The 26652-nt window shown below is 46.6% G+C and overlaps 1 protein-coding gene across 1 annotated transcript; it reads left to right on the top strand.

Annotated features, from left to right (window-relative positions):
• The first annotated feature begins 3568 nt into the window (after nucleotides 1-3568).
• Nucleotides 3569-5096, top strand: LOC131928449 (uncharacterized). Its single transcript, XM_059284502.1, has 2 exons — nucleotides 3569-3996; nucleotides 4172-5096. Exons 1-2 carry the CDS (start codon nucleotides 3707-3709, stop codon nucleotides 5094-5096), a joined length of 1215 nt encoding a protein of 404 aa, XP_059140485.1. The 5' UTR covers nucleotides 3569-3706.
• The last annotated feature ends 21556 nt before the right edge of the window (nucleotides 5097-26652 follow it).

The following is a 26652-nucleotide window of genomic DNA, read 5'->3' as shown; positions in this document are numbered from 1 at the left end:
GAAGCTTAGATGTGGGTGGGTGGAGCTTAGATGTGGGTGGGTGGAGCTAGATGTGGGTGGGTGGAGCTAGATGTGGGTGGGTGGAGCTAGATGTGGGTGGGTGGAGCTAGATGCGTGTGGGTGGAGCTTAGATGTAGGTGGGTGGAGCTTAGATGAGGGTGGGTGGAGCTTAGATGTGGGTGGGTGGAGCTTAGATGTGGGTGGGTGGAGCTTAGATGTGGGTGGGTGGAGCTAGATGCGTGTGGGTGGAGCTAGATGCGTGTGGGTGGAGCTAGATGCGTGTGGGTGGAGCTTAGATGTAGGTGGGTGGAGCTTAGATGTGGGTGGGTGGAGCTTAGATGTGGGTGGGTGGAGCTTAGATGTGGGTGGGTGGAGCTTAGATGTGGGTGGGTGGAGCTAGATGCGTGTGGGTGGAGCTAGATGTGGGTGGGTGGAGCTAGATGTGGGTGGGTGGAGCTAGATGCGTGTGGGTGGAGCTTAGATGTGGGTGGGTGGCGCTTAGATGTGGGTGGGTGGAGCTTAGATGTGGGTGGGTGGAGCTTAGATGTGGGTGGGTGGAGCTAGATGCGTGTGGGTGGAGCTTAGATGTGGGTGGGTGGAGCTTAGATGTGGGTGGGTGGAGCTAGATGCGTGTGGGTGGAGCTAGATGTGGGTGGGTGGAGCTTAGGGTTTATCGGTGGTGCTAAAATTTTAACGAACAGCAGTTTAGTATTATCCGAAAGTATGTGGAGATTAAAGTAAACTGAGATTAGCTTTGAGTCGGATTATCCTAGAGTAGATTGAGATTAGCCCTACGTAGACCGAAATCAGCCTTGTAGTTTGAAATTAGCCAAAAAGATTAATGCTTTAATTCCACGATGATCTGCTAAAAGTATGACGTCAAAGCTTGACGTCTTCACTGTGCTGAAGGTATGACGTCAAAGTTTGACGTCTTCACTGTGCTGAAGGTATGACGTCAAAGTTTGACGTCTTCACTGTGTTGAAGGTATGACGTCTCTACTGTCTTTGTCTGCTGGGTTAGTCTGACCCCACTCTTTGCTATGTACAACCCCTCCACCAGCACCCCACCCCTCCACCAGCACCCCACCCCTCCACCAGCACCCCACCCCTCCACCAGCACCCCACCCCTCCACCAGCACCCCACCCCTCCACCAGCACCCCACCCCTCCACCAGCACCACACCCCTCCACCAGCACCCCACCCCTCCACCAACACCCCGCCCCTCCACCAGCACCCCACCCCTCCACCAGCACCCCACCCCCACCCAGCAACCCGTCCAACCCACACATCTTTAAATAACCCAAGCTTGTTTTAATTGATTATATTTAAAAAAAAACCATCTTGTAACACCATTAAAAACACGGATAGTAATTTAGGAATATTTGAACATGAAATGAATGAGGTTCTAATGCTAAAAATGTGATGCAGGTAATGAAAGGGAAATAACCGTCCTCATTAATTTCACTAACATTCTGATCAAATCATTAATTATTTTTTTGGTTTAATGAAAGTGCGTCATTTTTCTAAGCTTAATTAAAATGTGTGTTTAATGACCTGGGTGACCACCCGTTCAGGGTGTGCTCAGTCCCGCACGAGGGAGGTCAGCTTGTATTTCATAACGGACAGTCAATCGGGAGTCTTTTCTAGCCAATCAGATGGAAGCTAAAAGGTCAGGGGTAGGTTATATAAATATACAGATGTATATAAAGATATATATATATATATATATATATATATATATATATATATATATATATATATATATATATATATTAGTTTCTACACTAATGGCTGTGATGAAATATTGTCTCATCTTAACAAATCCCAACTTGTACATGAACAAAGACGGTATTCAAATGTCAACAGTATAATAACCTAATTAGTATCGACTACAACCGTCTTAATTAATGCTGGATTAAGTTAAATGTCAAGGTATGTCATCAATGCGTCTGCGCTGAAAGATGTCATTGAATGTCACGTTCTCTTGACTAAATGACTAGACTAGACGGCCAGCATAAACTTGACTCAACTAGACGGTCAACATTAACTTGACTGAATGACTCAACTAGACGGCCAGCATAAACTTGACTCAACTAGACGGCCAGCATTAACTTGACTCAACTAGACGGCCAGCATTAACTTGACTGAATGACTGAATTAGACGGCCAGCATTAACTTGACTCAACTAGACGGCCAGCATTAACTTGACTCAACTAGACGGCCAGCATTAACTTGACTGAATGACTGAATTAGACGGCCAGCATTAACTTGACTCAACTAGACGGCCAGCATTAACTTGACTGAATGACTGAATTAGACGGCCAGCATTAACTTGACTCAACTAGACGGCCAGCTTACGCCATACACTATACCGTATCTGATTGGTTGAGTCTAGTCTCGACTTGATGGTGACAATAGTATGACAGTGGCATGTGACAGTGACATGTGACAGTGACAGTTGAAAGGCAGTGACATGTAAGCATAGATGACATTGACATATGACAGTGACAAGTGACAGTGTAATACTAGCACATGACAAGTGTCTTGTAACAATGGCTTTTGTCATAGGCACGTGACAGTGGCATTTGACTGTGGAATAAAAAATGATGCCATTTTGTTTCTATTAACAAAAACTGCATGGTGGGGGGGGGGGGGTGCCCTGGGGGACTCTACGCTCAAATTTAGTAATGGAAGAATTGGGTTAGAGTGATGGCCCCTGCATGATTCGTTGGCTGCAGCTAGAGGTGGTCGGCTATCAAACTTCAGCTAGAGTTGATGCCACGGCTAAGGACGGACGGACAAATAGACGGACGGACAAATAGACGGGCGGACAAATAGACGGACGGACAAATAGACGGACGGACAAATAGACGGACGGACAAATAGACGGACGGACAAATAGACGGACGGACAAATAGACGGACGGACAAATAGACGGGCGGACAAATAGACGGGCGGACGAATAGACGGGCGGACAAATGGTCGGACGGACAAATGGTCGGACGGACAAATAGACGGACGGACAAATAGACGGGCGGACAAATAGACGGACGGACAAATAGACGGACGGACAAATGGTCGGACGGACAAATAGACGGACGGACAAATAGACGGACGGACAAATAGACGGACGGACGAATAGACGGGCGGACAAATGGTCGGACGGACAAATGGTCGGACGGACAAATGGTCGGACGGACAAATGGTCGGACGGACAAATGGTCGGACGGACAAATGGTCGCAGTTAGTCAGGGTGGGTGTAGAGCGTATAGTAAAAAAAAAATGGATGGGACGGAAGAGGGGAGTGAGGAGTAGGGTGGATGGGGGGGGAGCAATAGTATATGTGAGATCAGGTTAAAATGTTTTATTTCACTATGTGACCCGTATCGTGAACTCTGACCTGAAGACTTCTGGGCAGAAGTCGTGTATGTAGAGATGTCTCGACATAGCACAAATATTGCGAACGACCTTGAAGCGTCATCAAGGTGACGTTACAAGCGTGACGGTCAGTTAGTGACGTCACATCGGCCGTGACGTGACGAATAGCGTGTTAGGCTGCGTTTACACTATACGTCGGCAGACCGAATTTTTTCATCTGACGTCAGGTGTTGTCCAATCTGCCGAAGAGGGGTGCGCCCCAGCGGTTACACTGTAGCCCGCCAGAACGTATGTCTGACTACCGGCAGGCATTGTTTTCAAAACAAAAATGGACGACCAAATGAAGATTCATTTTTTAGCAGAAAACATGCTTCTCAAGATTTTATTACTAAACGAAAAGGAATGGGTTAATCCTATATTTGCTGAAAGAGAAAAATGTGGCGAATTTCACACTTTGTTTCCAAAACTGCTGGAGCAGCCCCAGAAATTCTACGAGTACTTTAGAATGAACAGGGACACGTTTGAGTACATACTCAACAATATTAGGCCGTACATAGAAAAACAGAGTAGCTTCAGGAAATGCATTTCTCCAGAGGAACGCCTGGCGGTGACATTGAGGCAAGTGTCTGTAGTACTGTTAATACACTAAATACCATAGTTTACAGATGTGTTCTATACATTAAAAAAGCAATAACTAAGCTTTAAATTAGGTTGGAATGTCCTAGTAGTGGGGAGTAGATCAATACAGTCATGACCTGCTTTTAGTGTTTAATTTGATTAATTTCTTTTCCAGATACCTATCAACTGGATTAGCCTTCAGATCTTTGGCCTTTTCATATCGAATCGCCCACTCAACTATTGCCAAGATTATTTATGAGACCTGTGATGCTATATGGAACTGCTTCACTGAAAAGCATATGCCAGTACCAACAGCAGTAATGCTTGAGCAATGTGCCAAGGACTATGAAGATTTATGGAATTTCCCAAACTGTGTTGGTTCCATTGATGGGAAGCATGTTCGAATTAAATGTCCTAAATTATCAGGTTCAAAATACTTTAATTATAAAACTTTTCACTCACTCATCCTTCAAGGATTGGTAGATGCTAGATATAAATTTTTAAGTGTAGACTTTGGAGCATATGGAAGGCAAAGTGACAGTGGTGTTTTTATAGAGTCAAATCTCTATAAACAGATAGAAATGGGTTTGTTTCCTTTCCCTCAAGCAAGACAATTACCTGGGACCACTTTTAATCTTCCTTATGTTATACTAGGAGATCAAGGATATCCTTTAAAGGATTACCTAATGCGCCCCTACAGCTCAGGTCCAGCAACAGTTCCACATGATGTTGAAGTTTACAATTATAGGCATAGTAGAGCCAGACGTACAGTAGAATTAGAATGTGCATTTGGAATACTAGTTGCTAAAAGGAGATGTCTAAAGACAGAGTTACAAGTTGATCCAAAGCACATAGACAAACTAGTCACTGCTGTTTGCTTGTTGCACAATATCATTATAGATAAAGAGGGAATTAATGAAACTATGATGCAGAATATAAATTTGGAGATTGTTACCAGTGCAGCAGAGTGTGTTAAATCAAAACGCTATAACAGAGCTGGTAGAGAAGCTTACAATATTAGAGATCAGTTCAAAGCATATTTCAATGCTGAAGGAGCTGTACACTTCCAATATGATAAACTAAATACTTACACTATCTAAAATATTATAAAACAATTTTAAGTTTTGATGCCACTGGTATTTAATTGAAATAAACTTCTTTGGTTGTAATGCTACTGTTGTTTATATTTTATTTATATTTGGCATACATAAAAATATAGAGACCATTGGTCAAGTTACCAATATATATATATATTCTTGCTTGTCAGACCTTCTAGCTAGCATTGAATTCTTATTAGGTAACATCCTTCAACACACCTTTCAATCCATCAATTTACCATTAAAAGAAAATAAGTTTAAGACTGCATTTGAAGATGTCTTAAATAAAATAAAAAGAAATTTATTAACACATTTAATTTTTATACAGCCATAACAAAAAATCAAGTAATTAATTTAATAAGCTTTAATAATTAATGAACAATACATGATTTCAGACCAGTATTATTTATCAAAATAACAAATAGGGTCTTAAACTTCTGATGGATTATATGTACCCACACATTTATTACTTTTGAATGAAACTATTATTTTTACCATGAGGATAAAAATTAGTAGAGTTAAGAATACAGTATGATGAGAACATAGTTAAATCTATAGCAATTATTAATTAGTTAGTAGTCTACAGGTACTACTATTAGATAATAATTTACATTGACTACATGGTTAAGGCTACAACTACAAGTAATAGTTAAAAGAACATCAGCCTTACTACAAGCTAGTAGTGAAAAACTGGATATCAGTAGAATCACAAATTCACCATAAACAAACTTGAAAGTAATGATTTCAAAGTGATAAATAATAGCAAAAATAAGTCCATGAATAAAAATAAATAATACAGTTTCTAGCAATACCCGTATAACAAAATCACAAGATCAAATGTACTGTTTTGAAACAACACTGATGATTCAGTTGAAATAAAACAAATTAGTAGCATTATTGCATACTTGAAATACTTTTATATAATTAGACTCAATAACCAATAACATGTTTGTAATTTCAAATAAATAACATTAGTCAAGAATAAAGAAGACTATGTAATAACAGATAACATACAAAGTTCTTAATCATTACACATTGCCCATTCACAGTCTGCATCATCAATTGAGTCAAAAATAACTTGTTGTATCTTCATCCTTGTTAACAAGCTCACTCTTTTAGGCATATCTTCAAAAAATGGTAATAAACTCATCAGGAAATGGTAGTTATCATCATTCTTGATCTCCTGTTTGTCATTAATCTTTTCAATTTGTTCTAATTTCTTTTTCTCTAATGTTATCAACTGATTAATGGCGTCAGCTTTGTCTACCTTTCTTTTGCATTGTAGCTTTGGTTTTTCAATTGGCAGAACTATTTCTGGATCTCGCACAGCAGCTTCGTCCAGTGAGTCAGAATTGTTGAAATTTATTTCAGCCACAATAGTTTCACTAAATTCAGAACTTGATGTAGATGGAAAACTGCTTTGCATTGGTCTAGAAACAAAAACATCATTTAAAAATGCTAATTGATTTATGTATTTCCATGGTACTTTAGTGTTAGCTGCTGCACTTCCAGTTACTTTTTTTATGTTCTTTGTGTGCTCTTTCCTAAAGGTGTCTCGTAAATTTTGCCATTTAGCTTTTGCTTGTGACACTGAAATATACAAACAAAACAATTTAGATTATATGCTTTTAACTTCCATTTAACATATTTATTTCTGAATTCAGACGCCATTCTTTCTACAGGCTGATAATTAAATGTTTACATAAGCTAATGGCTAATTTAATAATTAAATAAAACAGTCATCTTTGATATTTAATATTTAGTAGCTATGCTAATCAGTAAAAATTAAATAGTAGACTAGATTTTAAAAAGTATTATATAGTCCCTAATTAATAGATTATTTATTATTTATTAAGCCTACTTATGTGAATTTTAGTTTTGGTAGAATTTAGTAAAAAGAAACAAGTTGCTTGGCCAAAGTACTAAAATAGTAAAATGACTACAGTATAAATAAAGCAGTGTGTTGTTGTGTAGATCTAGATAGGCCAGTACACTAGTATGAGCAAATAGAGGTCTAAGGAATGTGTGTAGCAAAGTTTAATCTTATAATGAGCTTGGCAGCTAGATCTAGATTTCTAGGGTAGATTTCCTAAACCCCTAATGATAGATTAGATTTCTAGAATCTAGATCTAGAACAAAAAATGTTCAACTATAGTAGTTAAATAGTTAACTAAATAGTTAACTAGATCTAAATCTAGTAGATCTAGATTAGATCTAGAATCTAGTAAAAGTGGGGCTAAGCCGCTAAAGTCTAGAATCTAGATCTAGAATCTAGTAGTTAAGCAGTTAACTGTTAGAGTCTAAGTAATAAGTAAAAAAAGTATAGAATCACATCACAACAATGACTTAATTTGTTACTTAACTTGTACATCCGAGTTCATCAGCTATTTCAGACCATAATTTTTTCGAGATGTCTCTATTGTGGTAGCATGGGTTCGATGTATCCCATAGTGGCGTTCTCTCTTGAACTAGTAAAATAAGCTTCTCCGTGTCAAGTACCACAACAACGTTATTTGTACTGAAGCCCTCCATTTTCTTTTTTTGTTTATCCCTGCCAGATAAATTTTCATCAGAATGTGTTTTCCGTCAGAACAGAAACAAAATTTTAAGTTCATCATCAGGTGCCTGAAGACTCGGACGATGAGTTCGGATCTAGTGTAACCAACAGTACTGGATTATACTTTTTGTTTGCTTTCCAGTTGTTCGGCCTTGTTGCCAGAAACAGAAATTCGGTCTGCCGACGTGTAGTGTAAACGCAGCCTTATGTACCACTTGATGTAAGTTATTCTGTGACTGTGACAACATTGGGTACTTGACTTAAGTCAACTGACTGCCCTACCAGTATCTGACTGAGACACCCCGGGTGGAGGTCTGCTGACAGGGAACGCCAGAGATCGTCTGCTCTCCCCACCCCCACCCCCACCCCCACCCCCAACCTGTTCAACATCCAGCTGATTAATTTTAATTATTTGTTTACCAGCAGACACAGGTAGCAAGGTCAAGGTCGTATGACTCATCACTCGTTCATTTCCGGCAGTCTATCGTGACGTCATGAATTTGGAGGGGGGGGGGGAGAAATAATTTTTTTTTTTAGCTAGAGGATTTTGTAGGCATTCGTTTATAAAATAAAAAAAACCCACTCTAAACGATTGTCAAAACCAAATCACGTGACACACCATTGTCAAAACCAAATCACGTGACACACCATTGTCAAAACTAAATCACGTGACACACCATTGTCAAAACTAAATCACGTGACACACCATTGTCAAAACTAAATCACGTGACACACCATTGTCAAAACCAAATCACGTGACACACCATTGTCAAAACTAAATCACGTGACACACCATTGTCAAAACCAAATCACGTGACACACCATTGTCAAAACTAAATCACGTGACACACCATTGTCAAAACTAAATCACGTGCTACAGATATGGCCACTGCCGGTTACAACATTTGAACTCCGGTAAACTGAAACTCTTCTAGAAAATTCTATTTCCCGTCGTATTGGGTTTTCATGTCGCGTCATGGGGGTAATACTTTGTGCAGAACTTCCTTACCTAAATCCATCCCTCAACATCTAAGCCACACCACCCCCCTTCTCTACCGGCTGAGCTCACTTCTCTGCCGGCAAAGCTCACTTCTCTGCCGGCTAAGCTCACTTCTCTGCCGGCTAGGATACTTACCCGTCTCGTGCGATCTTGACGGACAATAATTATTTTAAAGATAATGTGATTCAGATCTCACTGGCTAGTCTCCCCTGCATATCTGATCGTTTGGGGTGGGGTGGGGGAGGGGGTGGGGGAGGGGGTGGGGTGGGGTGGAGACGAAATTTTCAAATTGATTGAAAAAAGTTGGTGTTGTGGCGCGGGACAGGTGCTTTGGTAATGGTGTGTGGGTTGGTGTGTGGGTTGGTGTGTGGGGTGATGTTTTGGTTGGTGTGAGGGTTGATGTGTGGGGTGATGTGTGGGTTGGTGTGTGTGTTGGTGTGTGGGTTGGTGTGAGGGTTGGTGTGTGGGTTGGTGTGTGGGTTGGTGTGTGGGGTGATGTGTGGGTTGGTGTGTGGGTTGGTGTGTGGGGTGATGTTTTGGTTGGTGTGAGGGTTGATGTGTGGGGTGATGTGTGGGTTGGTGTGTGTGTTGGTGTGTGGGTTGGTGTGAGGGTTGGTGTGTGGGTTGGTGTGTGGGGTGATGTGTGGGTTGGTGTGTGTGTTGGTGTGTGGGTTGGTGTGAGGGTTGGTGTGAGGGTTGGTGTGAGGGTTGGTGTGTGGGTTGGTGTGTGGGGTGATGTGTGGGTTGGTGTGTGGGTTGGTGTGTGGGGTGATGTTTTGGTTGGTGTGAGGGTTGATGTGTGGGGTGATGTGTGGGTTGGTGTGTGTGTTGGTGTGTGGGTTGGTGTGTGGGGTGATGTGTGTGTTGGTGTGTGGGGTGATGTGTGGGTTGGTGTGTGGGTTGGTGTGTGGGGTGATGTGTGGGTTGGTGTGTGGGTTGGTGTGTGGGGTGATGTGTGGGTTGGTGTGTGGGTTGGTGTGTGGGGTGATGTGTGGGTTGGTGTGTAGGTTGGTGTGTGGGGTGATGTGTGGGTTGGTGTGAGGGTTGATGTGTGGGGTGATGTGTGGGTTGGTGTGTGTGTTGGTGTGTAGGGTGATGTGTGGGTTGGTGTGTGGGTTGGTGTGTGGGGTGATGTGTGGGTTGGTGTGTGGGTTGGTGTGTGGGTTGGTGTGTGGGGTGATGTGTGTGTTGGTGTGTGGGTTGGTGTGTGGGGTGATGTGTGGGTTGGTGTGTGGGTTGGTGTGTGGGGTGATGTGTGGGTTGGTGTGTGGGTTGGTGTGTGGGTTGGTGTGAGGGTTGGTGTGTGGGGTGATGTGTGGGTTGGTGTGTGGGTTGGTGTGTGGGGTGATGTGTGGGTTGGTGTGCGGGTTAGTGTGTGGGGTGATGTGTGGGTTGGTGTGTGGGGTGATGTGTGGGCCGGTGTGTGGGTTGGTGTTTGGGCCGGTGTGTGGGGTGATGTGCGGGCCCGTTAGTGGGGTGATGTGTGGGCCGGTGTGTGGGGTGATGTGTGGGCCGGTGTGTGGGGTGATGTGTGGGCCGGTGTGTGGGTTGGTGTTTGGGCCGGTGTGTGGGGTTATGTGCGGGCCCGTTAGTGGGGTGATGTGTGGGCCGGTGTGTGGGGGTGATGTGTGGGCCGGTGTGTGGGGTGATGTGTGGGCCGGTGTGTGGGTTGGTGTTTGGGCCGGTGTGTGGGGTGATGTGTGGGCCGGTGTGTGGGTTGGTGTGTGGTGTGGGATGTAGAGTTGGGTGTGGGGCGGTGTGTGTGGTGGTGTGTGTGGTGATGTGTGTGGTGGTGTGTGGAGCTGGGTGTGTGGAGTGAGGTGTGGGGCTGGGGTGTAGTATGTACGTTTCGATCATGTTTGTAATACTCTGATTTAGTTTTGACGACGTAATGGCTGGGTGTTATTCAGCCATTGGGGTCGGTGTGTGGGATTCTGGGGTCGGTGTGTGGGATTCTGGGGTCGGTGTGTGGGGTTCTGGGGTCGGTGTGTGGGATTCTGGGGTCGGTGTGTGGGATTCTGGGGTCGGTGTGTGGGATTCTGGGGTCGGTGTGTGGGATTCTGGGGTCGGTGTGTGGGATTCTGGGGTCGGTGTGTGGGATTCTGGAGTCGGTGTGTGGGATTCTGGGGTCGGTGTGTGGGATTCTGGGGTCGGTGTGTGGGATTCTGGGGTGGGATTCGGGGGTACGTGGTCAAAAACATGTGTGTGAGCGAGTCGTGTGTATCAACAGTTTAGTGTGTGTATCAACAGTTATGTGTGTGTGTATCAACAGTTGTGTGTGTATCAACTGTTGTGTGTGTGTGTGTGTGTATCAACAGTTATGTGTGTGTGTATCAACAGTTGTGTGTGTATCAACTGTTGTGTGTGTGTGTATCAACAGTTGTGTGTGTGTGTATCAACAGTTGAGTGTGTGTGTGTGTATCAACTGTTGTGTGTGTGTATCAACAGTTGTGTGTGTGTATCAACAGTTGAGTGTGTGTGTGTATCAACAGTTGAGTGTGTGTGTGTATCAACAGTTGAGTGTGTGTATCAACAGTTGAGTGTGTGTGTGTATCAACTGTTGTGTGTGTGTGTATAAACAGTTTTGTGTGTATCAACAGTTGTGTTTGTATTCAACAGTTGCGTGTTTGCATCTCCTCACAAGCTGAAATCTCCGATCAATCAATATGTTAGCATGCCGGCACTCTGCTGGAGAGGCCGCGTCAAATAGTTTTTCCCCCGGGTGCTGTTGGTGGTCCCCCGGGTGCTGTTGGTGGTCCCCCCTCCACCCCGCCCCGCCACCCCGCCCCTCCACCCCGCCCCGCCACCCTGCTACGCCCCTGGTGTGTGGCGGGACGTGGCCGTCCAAACGGCTGTAACCTGGCCGTCTGGACGGCTGTATGGAGTTGTGATTGGGGCAGGAAGTGGTGCGAGGGAACATTTGACAAACCAAGCTGTGACCTTGTCTGAACCGGAAGCTGACGTCACCAACAACAAGGTTTTCCCATCCAATCAAATAAGCCGACACGTGACCAACATTCCGCCAATCAGAGCAGTCTCTTCAGGGGGTTTTCTTTACTGATCTATTAATAGTAACAGCAAGACAGACAAGGGGTATTTAACTCTTGCTAACTGAGTTATCGTTTTTAGTTGCTCTCTACAGAAATGATCTCTCAACCTCGTACATTAACAGGGGCGGTAAATCGTGGCCTTAAAACAATCGTTTGACTATTTAATTTGGTCCAATGAAAATGTGAGCCAACAGTAGCTTTAGGTATCGTTTAATAATTTGGTCCAATGAAAATGTGAGCCAACAGTAGCTTTAGATATCGTTTAACTATTTGGTCCAATGAAAATGTGAGCCAGCAGTAGCTTTAGATATCGTTTAACAATTTGGTCCAATGAAAACGTGAGCCAACAGTAGCTTTAGGTATCGTTTAACTATTTGGTCCAATGAAAATGTGAGCCAACAGTAGCTTTAGGTATCGTTTAATAATTTGGTCCAATGAAAATGTGAGCCAACAGTAGCTTTAGATATCGTTTAACTATTTGGTCCAATGAAAATGTGAGCCAGCAGTAGCTTTAGATATCGTTTAACAATTTGGTCCAATGAAAACGTGAGCCAACAGTAGCTTTAGATATCGTTTAACTATTTGGTCCAATGAAAATGTGAGCCAACAGTAGCTTTAGGTATCGTTTAACTATTTGGTCCAATGAAAATGTGAGCCAACAGTAGCTTTAGGTATCGTTTAACTATTTGGTCCAATGAAAATGTGAGCCAACAGTAGCTTTAGGTATCGTTTAACTATTTGGTCCAATGAAAATGTGAGCCAACAGTAGCTTTAGATATCGTTTAACTATTTGGTCCAATGAAAATGTGAGCCAACAGTAGCTTTAGATATCGTTTAACTATTTGGTCCAATGAAAATGTGAGCCAACAGTAGCTTTAGATATCGTTTAACTATTTGGTCCAATGAAAATGTGAGCCAACAGTAGCTTTAGATATCGTTTAACTATTTGGTCCAATGAAAATGTGAGCCAACAGTAGCTTTAGATATCGTTTAACTATTTGGTCCAATGAAAATGTGAGCCAACAGTAGCTTTAGATATCGTTTAACTATTTGGTCCAATGAAAATGTGAGCCAACAGTAGCTTTAGATATCGTTTAACTATTTGGTCCAATGAAAATGTGAGCCAACAGTAGCTTTAGATATCGTTTAACAGACGAAGGTTTTGTCTCCCCTTGCAGAACTTTCTTTTAGAACCGGAAGTGACCGGAGAAATTGTGTGTGAGAGACACTCCAGTGCTGTCGCAGAATTTCCTGCCCAGTAATGTCCCTTGTCGGAACAAGAATAGTTGTCGCCCCTGGTCGATAAATTAAGTTTCGGACCCAGACGCACCACGTGACCGTGTCAACTTCCGGTGCGCAGAACACGGAACCAGCAGACGGCCTGTGGCGCACTTTAAGCTCTGCTGGTGTGTGGGGGGGGGGAGCTCGACTACTGTCACGTGACCAGTGGAGGTTTGGGCCTGATCACGTGACCAGTGGAGGTTTGGGCCTGATCACGTGATTACTTGGTTTGGGCCTAGGCTCTATCTTGACGCTGGTGATACTTACAGCTCTCAGTTTGAAGCGGGAGTGATCTCCCCTTAACTTACTTACAGCTCTCAGTTTGAAGCGGGAGTGATCTCCCCTTAACTTACTTACAGCTCTCAGTTTGAAGCGGGAGTGATCTCCCCTTAACTTACTTACAGCTCTCAGTTTGAAGCGGGAGTGATCTCCCCTAAACTTTCTTACAGCTCTCAGTTTGAAGCGGGAGTGATCTCCCCTTAACTTACTTACAGCTCTCAGTTTGAAGCGGGAGTGATCTCCCCTTAACTTACTTACAGCTCTCAGTTTGAAGCGGGAGTGATCTCTTCTTAACTTACTTACAGCTCTCAGTTTGAAGCGGGAGTGATCTCCCCTTAACTTACCTACAGCTCTCAGTTTGAAGCGGGAGTGATCTCCCCTTAACTTACCTACAGCTCTCAGTTTGAAGCGGGAGTGATCTCCCCTTAACTTTCTTACAGCTCTCAGTTTGAAGCGGGAGTGATCTCCCCTAAACTTTCTCGTAGATTACATTTTTTTTAAATAGAAAAGAATCACTTAGCAAAAGAAAAGTGCACCAAATAACCGCAAACAATTGTGTGTAGACTATGATAGTGAAGGAATTAGTACTTTATAAAGGAAACATTGATTACTTTTTAAAAGCTTGATTAGAAGTCTAATTAAGTCACAGTGTATTGTGTCGAGTCTTGGCCTACGTGAAAAATGTGAAAGGAATCGGTCCTTTTGTAGTGATCATATTTTGAGAAATCGGTAATGACGTAAAGTACTACTTCCTGTCTACGAAAATTATTCAAAATTTGAAAGAATCAAGAGAACACTATCTCATACCTATGTATCAAATTTTGGCAACCTGAAACAAGAGTAGAATAAGTACCACTTCCTGTTGTCTGGTAATCGCTGAAAAGTTGACAGAAAACAACAAATTTGATAAAATACTTGTGTATGGAATTTCGTCAACCCAACTGTAACGGCACTAAAGACTCCAACTCTAAAGACTTCATCTCTAAAGACTCCATCTCTAAAGACTCCAACTCTAAAGACTCCAACTCTAAAGACTCCAACTCTAAAGACTCCAACTCTAAAGACTCCAACTCTAAAGACTCCAACTCTAAAGACTCCAACTCTAAAGACTCCAACTCTAAAGACTCCAACTCTAAAGACTCCAACTCTAAAGACTCCAACTCTAAAGACTCCAACTCTAAAGACTCCAACTCTAAAGACTCCAACTCTAAGACTCCAGCACTAAAGACTCCAACTCTAAAGACTCCAACTCTAAAGACTCCAACTCTACAGACTCCAACTCTAAAGACTCCAACTCTAAAGACTCCAACTCTAAAGACTCCAACTCTAAAGACTCCAACTCTAAAGACTCCAACTCTAAAGACTCCAACTCTAAAGACTCCAACTCTAAAGACTCCAACTCTAAAGACTCCAACTCTAAAGACTCCAACTCTAAGACTCCAGCACTAAAGACTCCAACTCTAAAGACTCCAACTCTACAGACTCCAACTCTACAGACTCCAACTCTAAAGACTCCAGCTCTAAAGACTCCAGCACTGAAGACTTCTGCTGTAACGGTCACTCTAGAGCCCTTGGTGTCCATATCGAGTGCCCTCTTTTGTCCGGCGCCATTTTGTCGCGACTAACAGAGTCGGTGACGCCGCCATTACAGTCAGCCATGTAAGAGAGGGGCGGGTAACTTCTGAATTGTTACAACCATCAAGTCAAGCTGATGCGGGGGGGGGGGGGGGGGAAGAAAAAAATGGCGCTGAGATTAAAATAGAAATATAAGAACGATTAAATGGTCCGCACCTCCACCCCCACCCAGCACCTCAACCCCCCCCCCCCACCCACCCTCCCCCACCCCATTAGTGTTACCCCGTGTTTTATAGCCAGCCCCAAGCGGTGTGAGGGGTGCTAGTTTCTGCTGTATGTTTTCTCGTACGTTCTCAAGAAATCGTTCTAGTTCTTGAACGCGTCACATCCATCTGGGTTATTTAACTAAACGGTATACATTCACTTCAAAACATACGTATCTTTTCACGTCTAAATAACGCCGCCATGTTGGGCTTATTTTGATGACCTACTTAGATTCGGCAATTCTAAATATAGCATGCCCACATTTCATACAGTTAACAATTTTCGACATATTTTAGTCCAAGAATTTACGGCCCTTCTGGTAAGGCTCAGCTGGGATAGATCGGGGCGGCGGGGGGGGGGGGGGGGGGGGGGGGGGCTGTTTTAAACATTTTGGGAAAACGTGAAATATTTGAAGTATTTTGACACGATATGAAATATTTGAAGTATTTTGACACGATATGAAATATTTGAAGTATTTTGACAAGATATAAAATGTTTGAAGTATTTTGGGAAGGTGTGCAACTGGAGTATTTTGACAAGATGAGTTTTCGAGTTTGTATTTTAGCGCGTGTTGCACAGTTTCTGAATTGGGGTATTTTCTAATTGGAGCTTAATTTCCCGAGCAGATATTGAGACATTTGTTCAGACAAAGACGTGATGATTAATGCTGGTTTGTGTGTGTGTGGTACATGCATTAGAGTTTTACAGTCTGGAAGAGAGCAGTTTGCCCAGATTAATGTTCTTAGATTTTCCACTTACTCCAAGATTTTGGGTTTTCTACCTACTCTAGACTTTGGGCTTTATCCGAGGACATAGTCTAAATATCTGAGGATTGGAAAATCCAAAGTCTTGACTAGGATTGGATTCAGATATATTTAGGCTCTGCCCTCAGATACTTAGGCTCTGTCCTCAGATATTTAGACTCTGTCCTCAGATATTTAGGCTCTTTCCTCAGATACTTAGACTCCGTACAACCTTCAGGTTACAAAGCGACGCCAAAAGATGTTCTCCCCAGGCACAATGCCATTAGCCGTACCCACCTGGGTTGTAATTAATATTCGACTTCAAACAGGCCGCAGGTCTTTCATCTATTGTGTGACAATGACGTCAGACCACGTGACACATTAGCTCGCTAATGCACACACTCAGGGGTCGGGGGTCATAAATGTGGGGGGGGGGGGCGTCTGCAATGTGGGGGGCGTCTGCAATGTGGGGGGGGGGGGTAGGGCGTCATGTGTTAAGTGTGGGGGGGGGGGGGTCGTCTTGTCTGTAATGTGGGGGGGGGGGGGGTCTTGTCTGCAATGTGGGGGGTAGGGCGTCTTGTCTGTAATGTGGGGGGTAGGGCGTCTTGTCTTGTGGGGGGTAGGGCGTCTTGTCTTGTGGGGGTAGGGCGTCTTGTCTGCAATGTGGGAGGTAGGGCGTCATGTGTTAAATGTGGGGGGCGTCTTGTCTGCAATGTGGGGGGGGGTAGGCTGGGGATGAGGGTTAGGGTAAAGGTAGGCTAGGTATTGGGATGGAGTGGGCTGGCGACAGGGGGGTGGGGCATGTGCCGGGGGTGAGGGTGTATAAGGAGCTTGATGAGTTAGTGGGGGGGGGGGGGTTGTGAGGTGGTTTTGTGAGGGGTCCCTGCCTGTCTCTACCTGTATTATCTTTCAATCTTGAAATATCTTTAAATCTTAGAATATCTTTAAATCTTGGAATATCTTTAAATCTTAGAATATCTTTAAATCTTGGAATATCTTTCAATCTTGGAATATCTTTAAATCTTAGAATATCTTTAAATCTTAGAATATCTTTAAATCTTGGAATATCTTTAAATCTTAGAATATCTTTAAATCTTAGAATATCTTTAAATCTTAGAATATCTTTAAATCTTGGAATATCTTTCAATCTTGGAATATCTTTAAATCTTGGAATATCTTTAAATCTTAGAATATCTTTAAATCTTGGAATATCTTTAAATCTTAGAATATCTTTAAATCTTGGAATATCTTTCAATTTTGGAATATATGTAATACTCAATCATGGAATATCTTTACCACTCAACTCAGAAGAAAAAAATGTTATTACTTTTTGCATTCAAAACTTGAAGGGGCTGTGATTTCCAATCCACTTTTTTTTACAAGTCGAAGCCAAGATTTTTTAAATTGTCAATTCACTCAGAGAATGTGGGCTAAAGGCGGTGGGCTATAGACACATTTTTACAGTGGATGTATACTGGGATTATTTGTGTGACCAGGTAGCCTGAGGTAAGACAGACTTCAGTAGCCTGAGGTAAGACAGACTTCAGTAGCCTGAGGTAAGACAGACTTCAGTAACCAGTAAAGTTTGGGTAGCCTGAAATAGTAGCCGACATCGTTGAGTCAAGTTAATTCAAGTCACCGTTAAAACAATTTGATCTAAGTCACCGTTAAGTCAAGTTGATTCAAGTCACCGTTAAGTCAAGTTGACCTCACCAATGAAAGTCCAGTCCACTAGCCGGTTCACTGCCGGCTCAGTCCCAACGAGTTGACTGCCGGCTCAGTTACAGCCGGCTGTCAAGAACGTATGCGATATTAATTTCTCACGTCTGGTGCAGACATGTTGTCGATTGGTTGGCCCGAGTCACGTGACCAGTACTCTAGCCCGAGTCACGTGACCAGTACTCGAGTCATGTGACCAGTACTCGAGTCACGTGACCAGTACTCTAACGGCGGATTGGTCAGTCCGAGTCACGTGACCAGTACTCTAGCCCGAGTCACGTGACCAGTACTCTAACGGCGGATTGGTCAGTCCGAGTCACGTGGGTGAGCACTGCATCCACTCTGTTCTCCCAGCAGACGCCAAACTGTTTCTAAATGAGACGTTTGCTTCAAACAAACTCACGCCTCAGATTACAGAAGGACTTTCCACGTCATTACCCGGGGGGGGGGGGGGTATTTGACTGGACGTAGGACACGGAGGGGGGGGGGGGGTCTTTGACTGGACGTAGGACACGGAGGGGGGGGGGTCTTTGACTGGACGTAGGACACGGAGGGGGGGGGGGGGTCTTTGACTGGACGTAGGACACGGAGGGGGGGGTCTTTGACTGGACTTATTCTACTAGGCGGTATCGTTTGCATATTGGTCGTCACCGACACCCCGGTGTGAAGAGACGCTGATCGATGCCACGGAATCGAGTATTGTTTTTAACTGGCGGTAAACAGACTCGATTATTTGTTTAAACTCGTGTTTCCGGATTGGGCAATATTTGTCGTGTGCTGGCGAGTAGCGCGTGAGTACCGGCAGACGACACTCTCGCACACAGCCACCTTTCACTTGTTATCTCCACACCAACGTGTTGCCCCGTGCGGGGGTCAAGGGGCGCTGGCTCTATTTATGGCGCCCGTCTCAATGTTTGCCCCTCTCTTAAGGAGGCGGGCTGGGGGGCGGGGGCGTGGGGAGGGGGGCAATCAGGGAAGACGCTACGCTGATAGGAGAAGCCATTATTTTTGGATCTAAAACGATTTCTTTCCTGACATAACGGAGATTTCATGGCAACTAATGAATACTTCACTTCACCGCGTTTTTTTGTTTACCGCGGTCTGCGCGCTCAGGCTCTACTGGCTCATTCTTGGGGTAGTTATGTCAATTTTAGACAGACATCTGTAGACAGATATTTGTAGACAGATATTTGTAGACAGATATTTGTAGACAGATATTTGTAGACAGACATTTGTAGACAGATATTTGTAGACAGATATTTGTAGACAGATATTTGTAGACAGATATTTGTAGACAGATATTGGTAGACAGATATTAATAGATATATATTTGAAGACAGACTTTTGTAGATAGACAATTGGTGTGGCCACACTAATTGACACCTGACCACGCCCACACACGACTGACACCTTACCACGCCCACACATGACTGACACCTGACCACGCCCACACTGACACCTGACCACGCCCACACATAACTGACACCTGACCACGCCCACACATAACTGACACCTGACCACGCCCACACATAACTGACACCTGACCACGCCCACACTGACACCTGACCACGCCCACACATAACTGACACCTGACCACGCCCACACATAACTGACACCTGACCACGCCCACACTGACACCTGACCACGCCCACACTGACACCTGACCACGCCCACACATAACTGACACCTGACCACGCCCACACTGACACCTGACCACGCCCACACATAACTGACACCTGACCACGCCCACACATAACTGACACCTGACCACGCCCACACATAACTGACACCTGACCACGCCCACACACGACTGACACCTGACCACGCCCACACACGACTGACACCTGACCACGCCCACACACGACTGACACCTGACCACGCCCACACATAACTGACACCTGACCACGCCCACACATGACGCAAGAAAAAACTTTTGACCTTTTAAATGGCGGATAAAGATTGAGTAGTTAGACATGGCAAAAAGTTAATGACGTCAAACAAAGACAACCATACATACAAAGACGAGACACAAACCACAATGACACTGGATGACGTCAAACAACAGAGTCAGAAAACTTCATGTGACGTCACGTCCCCTCAGTGTCACGTGACTTTCCCCTCTGACCTTTCTGTCGTCGCCCTAATGGTGGCGCCTGACTAATGCAGGGGAAACAACCTAAAGACGGGGAGCTAACTCTGCCCCTGTCGGAGTTTGAAAAGCGACCAGTACAGAATGGTAGAGGGACGACAGCAGACTTGACGGCCCCACCAGAGCCAACAGGGCCGGGCCCGGAGCCGCAGACAGGAGCACTTTGAAGTTTCGTCCCTTTAAACCTCGCCCGTCGCGGTGCCGGAACTTGATGTCACACGGCGCTAATGGTACCGTCAGAGGGAAGTCCCTCGCCGACATCGGCAAGTTCCGTACTGTGGTCGGGAAGTTCCGTACTGTGGTCGGGAAATTCCGTACGATATAGAGTACAATACGTTGAACGAACGGGAAAACCCAAAACATCAGCAACAAACAGCGTCCAACTCGGGGTAAGAGACGAAACGTTAACAGACAGGTTTAAAGCACTGGGTAGAGCGTTAGTGTTAGAGTTAGTGCCAGCATTTGACGTATACAAATTGAAGTGTCACACTGCCATAAGGCGCGTGACATGTGACACTGCCATATGGCGCGTGATACTGGCACTAAACCAACCAGAACAAGCAGAGAACGAGTGAATTTTCTGAAGCACTATCGTGACGTCACTACGTCACTACCGTTATCGTGATGTCACTATCGTGACGGAGCGATAAAAGAGCCTTAAGCGGGGTCAGCAAGTGTCGTCACTAAAAGCCCCGACCCCAGCCAAATGGTATAGCCCCGACCCCACTCTAGTACATGGCCCAGCCCCGACCCCACCCAAGTAGATGGTATAGCCCCGACCCCACCCAAGTAGATGTCACAGCCCCGACCCCACCCAAGTGGTACAGCCCCGACCCCACCCAAGTAGATGGTATAGCCCCGACCCCACCCAAGTGGTACAGCCCCGACCCCACCCAAGTAGATGGTACAGCCCGACCCCACCCAAGTAGATGGTACAGCCCGACCCCACCCAAGTGGTACAGCCCGACCCCACCCAAGTAGATGGTACAGCCCGACCCCACCCAAGTGGTACAGCCCGACCCCACCCAAGTGGTACAGCCCGACCCCACCCAAGTGGTACAGCCCGACCCCACCCAAGTGGTACAGCCCGACCCCACCCAAGTGGTACAGCCCGACCCCACCCAAGTGGTACAGCCCGACCCCACCCAAGTGGTACAGCCCGACCCCACCCACCCAAGTGGTACAGCCCGACCCCACCCAAGTGGTACAGCCCGACCCCACCCAAGTGGTACAGCCCGACCCCACCCAAGTGGTACAGCCCGACCCCACCCAAGTGGTACAGCCCGACCCCATCCAAGTGGTACAGCCCGACCCCACCCAAGTGGTACAGCCCGACCCCATCCAAGTGGTACAGCCCGACCCCACCCAAGTGGTACAGCCCCGACCCCACCCAAGTGGTACAGCCCGACCCCACCCAAGTGGTACAGCCCCGACCCCACCCAAGTGGTACAGCCCGACCCCACCCAAGTGGTACAGCCCGACCCCACCCAAGTGGTACAGCCCGACCCCACCCAAGTAGATGGTATAGCCCCGACCCCACCCAAGTGGTACAGCCCGACCCCACCCAAGTGGTACAGCCCGACCCCACCCACCCAAGTGGTACAGCCCCGACCCCACCCAAGTGGTACAGCCCGACCCCACCCAAGTGGTACAGCCCGACCCCACCCAAGTGGTACAGCCCGACCCCACCCACCCAAGTGGTACAGCCCGACCCCACCCAAGTGGTACAGCCCGACCCCACCCAAGTGGTACAGCCCGACCCCACCCAAGTAGATGGTACAGCCCGACCCCACCCAAGTGGTACAGCCCCGACCCCACCCAAGTGGTACAGCCCGGCCCCACCCAAGTAGATGGTACAGCCCGACCCCACCCAAGTGGTACAGCCCGACCCCACCCACCCAAGTGGTACAGCCCGACCCCACCCAAGTGGTACAGCCCGACCCCACCCACCCAAGTGGTACAGCCCGACCCCACCCAAGTAGATGGTACAGCCCGACCCCACCCAAGTGGTACAGCCCGACCCCACCCAAGTGGTACAGCCCGACCCCACCCAAGTAGGTGGTACAACCCCGACCCCACCCAAGTAGATGGTATAGCCCCACCATTTTTATCACCTCCACCCCCAACTCCCCGTCCGAGTATATAGCCATGACGTCACGCTGACCATAAAAACGTTGTCTGAGTGGCCGACGATACAGCCGTGTTTACAATGGCGGTTATCACGTGACCAGACTCTAGGTGCACCCAATGACCTCTTTCTCTAGTTTGGCCACTGCAAACTGATATGACTTCTGAAAAAAAGTAGCTTGTAGCAGGTAGCCTGTAGCAGGTAGCCTGTGGCAGGTAGCCTGTGGCAGGTAGTCTATAGCAGGTAGCAGGTAGCCTGTAGCATGTAGCAGATAGCCTGTAGCAGGTAGCCTGTAGCAGATAGCCTGTAGCAGGTAGCCTGTGGCAGGTAGTCTGTAGCAGGTAGTCTGTAGCAGGTAGCAGGTAGCCTGTAGCATGTAGCCTGTAGCATGTAGCCTGTAGCAGATAGCCTGTAGCAGGTAGTCTGTAGCAGGTAGCCTGTAGCAGGTAGCCTGTAGCAGGTAGCCTGTAGCGGGTAGCCTGTAGCAGGTAGCGGGTAGCCTGTAGCAGGTAGCCCTGTGGCAGGTAGCCTGAGGCAGGTAGTCTGTAGCAGGTAGCAGAATGCACTTACATTATTTGTTGAAAACGAAAAATGTTCAGTGGCAGGTGAGCAGAGGTCACTCGAGGTCATTTGAGGTCACGCCCGTCAAGTAGATCCAGCCAAACTCCACTAATTAGGTCATCACATTTGCTAATTCTCCACCTCACGTGACTGACCCGTTGCCCAACCCCACACACGTGACTCCCGTAAGGAATGTCCACATGAATCTGACCCCGTTAAGGAAAGTTTTCTTAAAAGTGGTGCCGTCAACAAACCTACCTCCCCCCCCCAACCCCCCCCCCCCCCCCCCCCCCACCCCTCCCCCTTGCACTTTTTACCAAGATAAAAAAAATCAATTTGAACTTGGATAAAAATAAAATGATCAAGTAAAAAACGAACTTTAGCGGTTCATTACAGGAGTTGTTGGCGGATTCAAAACCAAACAAAGGGACAGAACCGTTCATTAAGGGGCGCAACTCAAATAATAGTTGTCGAGATTATTTCTTGTTCTTTTCTCCTAAACAAACGCGGGAAAAATCTAAATTTAGAAACGTGAGTGAACAGAAGACCAGGTAAAAGAAATCGATTTTATCGTCTGCCAAATGGAAGAAACATCTTTTCTTGTTCGACAAATTTATCTTGCGCAAAATGGAAGAAACATCTTTTCTTGTTCGACAAATTTATCTTGCGCAAAATGGAAGAAACATCTTTTCTTGTTCGACAAATTTATCTTGCGCAAAATGGAAGAAACATCTTTTCTTGTTCGACAAATTTATCTTGCGCAAAATGGAAGAAACATCTTTTCTTGTTCGACAAATTTATCTTGCGCAAAATGGAAGAAACATCTTTTCTTGTTCGCCTCCAATAGAAATTGATCCTAAACTTTTGGAATGTGGATGTGAGTTGGTTCGACTTGAGAGTTTGATTAGCTGGCAGGTGACGCCTGCCACACTACCCACAGGATGACGTCACTAACTACAATGTGACGTCACTAACTACAATGTGACGTCACTAACCACAGGATGACGTCACTACCCACAGGATGACGTCACTACCCACTAAAACATTTTGAAACCATCAAGTATTCGCTCTAAAAAAAATGTTCGAAAATATTTGTCACACACACAGACACACACACATGAGACATAGCTGTTGAAACACTTCATAAGGAAAGACGTCACACACACACAACTGATAACACACACACTACACACCTGATAAACACAGCTGTGTACGGTACCCATCACTTTGATGTGTCTACTCACAAATGATTTCATTAATCCTGTATCATTCCTGTTTCTCCCAGGTAATTACCTAATTAATTAATTAATGAGCGCGCGCACTTGACGCCCCGCCGTGACTTGTGCAAGATGGCCGACATTTTTCTCTAATCAAGTCTGGGGCCTCACTTCCGGGCAGCTGATGCCGGCACAGCTGCCGGTTGTTGCCGGCTTCGTGCGCTAATTACCGTGCGACATCAAAAAGGAAAAACTTTGACCGGAAAATTTTTGTTGTTGTATTTTAGGTCGGTTACAAGGTGGCCATTTTTAGGCCGGTTACAAGGTGGCCATTTTAAGCCGGTTACAAGGTGGCCATTTTTAGGCCGGTTACAAGGTGGCCATTTTTAGGCCGGTTACAAGGTGGCCATTTTTAGGCCGGTTACAAGGTGGCCATTTTTAGGCCGGTTACAAGGTGGCCATTTTTAGGCCGGTTACAAGGTGGTTATTTTTAGGTCGGTTACAATGAGGCCATTTTAGGACGGTTACCTGTGGGCGACTTCGATTACCTGTGGGCGACTTCGATTACCTGTGGGCGACTTCGATTACCTGTGGGCGACATCGATTACCTGTGGGCGACTTCGATTACCTGTGGGCGACTTCGATTACCTGTGGGCGACTTCGATTACCTGTGGGCGACTTCGATTACCTGTGGGCGACTTCGATTACCTGTGGGCGACATCGATTACCTGTGGGCGACTTCGATTACCTGTGGGCGACTTCGATTACCTGTGGGCGACTTCGATTACCTGTGGGCGACTGTTTGCCCGACGCGAACCACCATGAGCACCAGACGCTCCACGGGGGGGGGGGGGGGGGGGAAGGGAGGGACGCAGCCCTACACCCCGTCAGCCAGTGACGTCAGTGGCACCATTGTGGCAGCGTCAGAAGTTCTCAGACCAAAGCCCATCAGCTGACCGCAGCCTTACAGCTTCGTGTCACGTGATCATTGAAACGTGTTAATTTTAGAACCTCGACGGCAGCTTTTAATTAGGTGTAGACAGAGGGAAAAAAATGAGAAATTAGACGACAGGGGGTTGACGTCTTGAGGCGTGGGTCAACTGGGGCGTGGGTCAACGTGGGTCAACTGAGGCGTGGGTCAGCTGAGGCGGCACTTTGTGAAAGGTCACTGGCAGCACGAGTCATCGGCCAACAAAAATCGTGGCCATTTTAAGACATGACCCACAAAAGTAGTTGGCCACGAGAATGAAGGCATCCAGTGACAAGGGGGGGGGGGGGGGACACGCCTGTTAATGCCATCAATTTTCAAACAGTAAACCCTAACCCCCCCCCCCCCCCGACCATGGGTCGTGTTACACAGGACGCCAGTATCGCCGTCAGTGTGTCGGTTAATTCTGTCATGTGTGGAATCCTTTCAGTGAAATAGGGTACAACATCAGTCTACAGCAACATTAAACATCGTCCCACAGACACACAACATTGTCCAACATACCCCACATCCACCACACACACCCCACATCCACCACACACCACATCCACCACACACACCCCACATCCACCACACACACCCCACATCCATCACACACCACATCCACCACACACACCCCACATCCATCACACACCACATCCACCACACACACCCCACATCCATCACACACCACATCCACCACACACACCCCACATCCATCACACACCACATCCACCACACACACCCCACATCCATCACACACCACATCCACCACACACACCCCACATCCATCACACACCACATCCACCACACACCCCACAAACACCCCACATCCACCACACACCCCATATCCACCCCACATCCACCACACACCACCACATCCACCCTACATCCACCCCACACCACCACATCCACCCCACATCCACCACACACACCCACATCTACCACACACACTCCACATCCACCACACACATCCCACGTCCACCACACACCCCACAACCACCACAAGCCACATCCACCACAACCACCACATCCACCACACACACCCCACGTCCACCACACACCCCACAACCACCACACACCACATCCACCACACACCACATCCACCACACACACCACCACATCCACCACACACACATACCCCACATCCACCACACACGCCTTCCACACTTACACCACACACCCCACAACCACCACACCCCACATCCACCACACACACCACATCCACCACACACCCCAACCACCACACACACACCACATCCACCATACACACCACATCCACCACACACCCCACATCCACCACACACCCCACAACCACCACATCCACCACATCCACCCCACATCCACCACACACCACTCATCCACCAAACAACCATCCTCTACGCCCCCCCCCCCCTCCAACCCCGCATGCACTTTAAACTTCTATTTTTAGTTGAGCGTTTAGTTGAGTCAACTACAGCCGTCCAGTCCGGAGCGACCGTCCATCGGCGTAGATTATTCATGAGCGCGAGAGAGCGGCCCGAGAGATTGTATTGATTTGTTCGGCTACTGGCCAAAAATTCCGTTACAAAAATCAGCACGATTAAACTCATCGATAATACAAATATTGCCTCGGATACAGCGATTAATTCAGAATATTTGATTTGTCCGTCCCTTGGCTCCGTGTCCTGTCCACGGCTCCGTGTCCTGTCCACGGCTCCGTGTCCTGTCCACGGCTCCGTGTCCTGTCCTATCCACGGCTCCGTGTCCTGTCCACGGCTCCGTGTCCTGTCCTGTCCACGGCTCCGTGTCCTGTCCTGTCCACGGCTCCGTGTCCTGTCCTGTCCACGGCTCCGTGTCCTGTCCTGTCCACGGCTCCGTGTCCTGTCCACGGCTCCGTGTCCTGTCCACGGCTCAGTGTCCTGTCCTGTCCACGGCTCCGTGTCCTGTCCTGTCCACGGCTCCGTGTCCTGTCCACGGTTGTATGTCGTTGTCTAGCTGTACTGCGGATGTCGCTACCTAGTTGTACCGTTAACACACACACACACACATACCTGAGCTGAAACGGTTCTCAAGTTATCACCCCCCCC

The sequence above is a fragment of the Physella acuta genome, unplaced genomic scaffold, assembly GCF_028476545.2.
Source record: "Physella acuta isolate Inbredline_101_S28 unplaced genomic scaffold, ASM2847654v3 ptg001504l, whole genome shotgun sequence".
Taxonomy (NCBI): domain Eukaryota; kingdom Metazoa; phylum Mollusca; class Gastropoda; family Physidae; genus Physella; species Physella acuta.
This window is presented reverse-complemented; position numbering and strand designations above follow the sequence as displayed.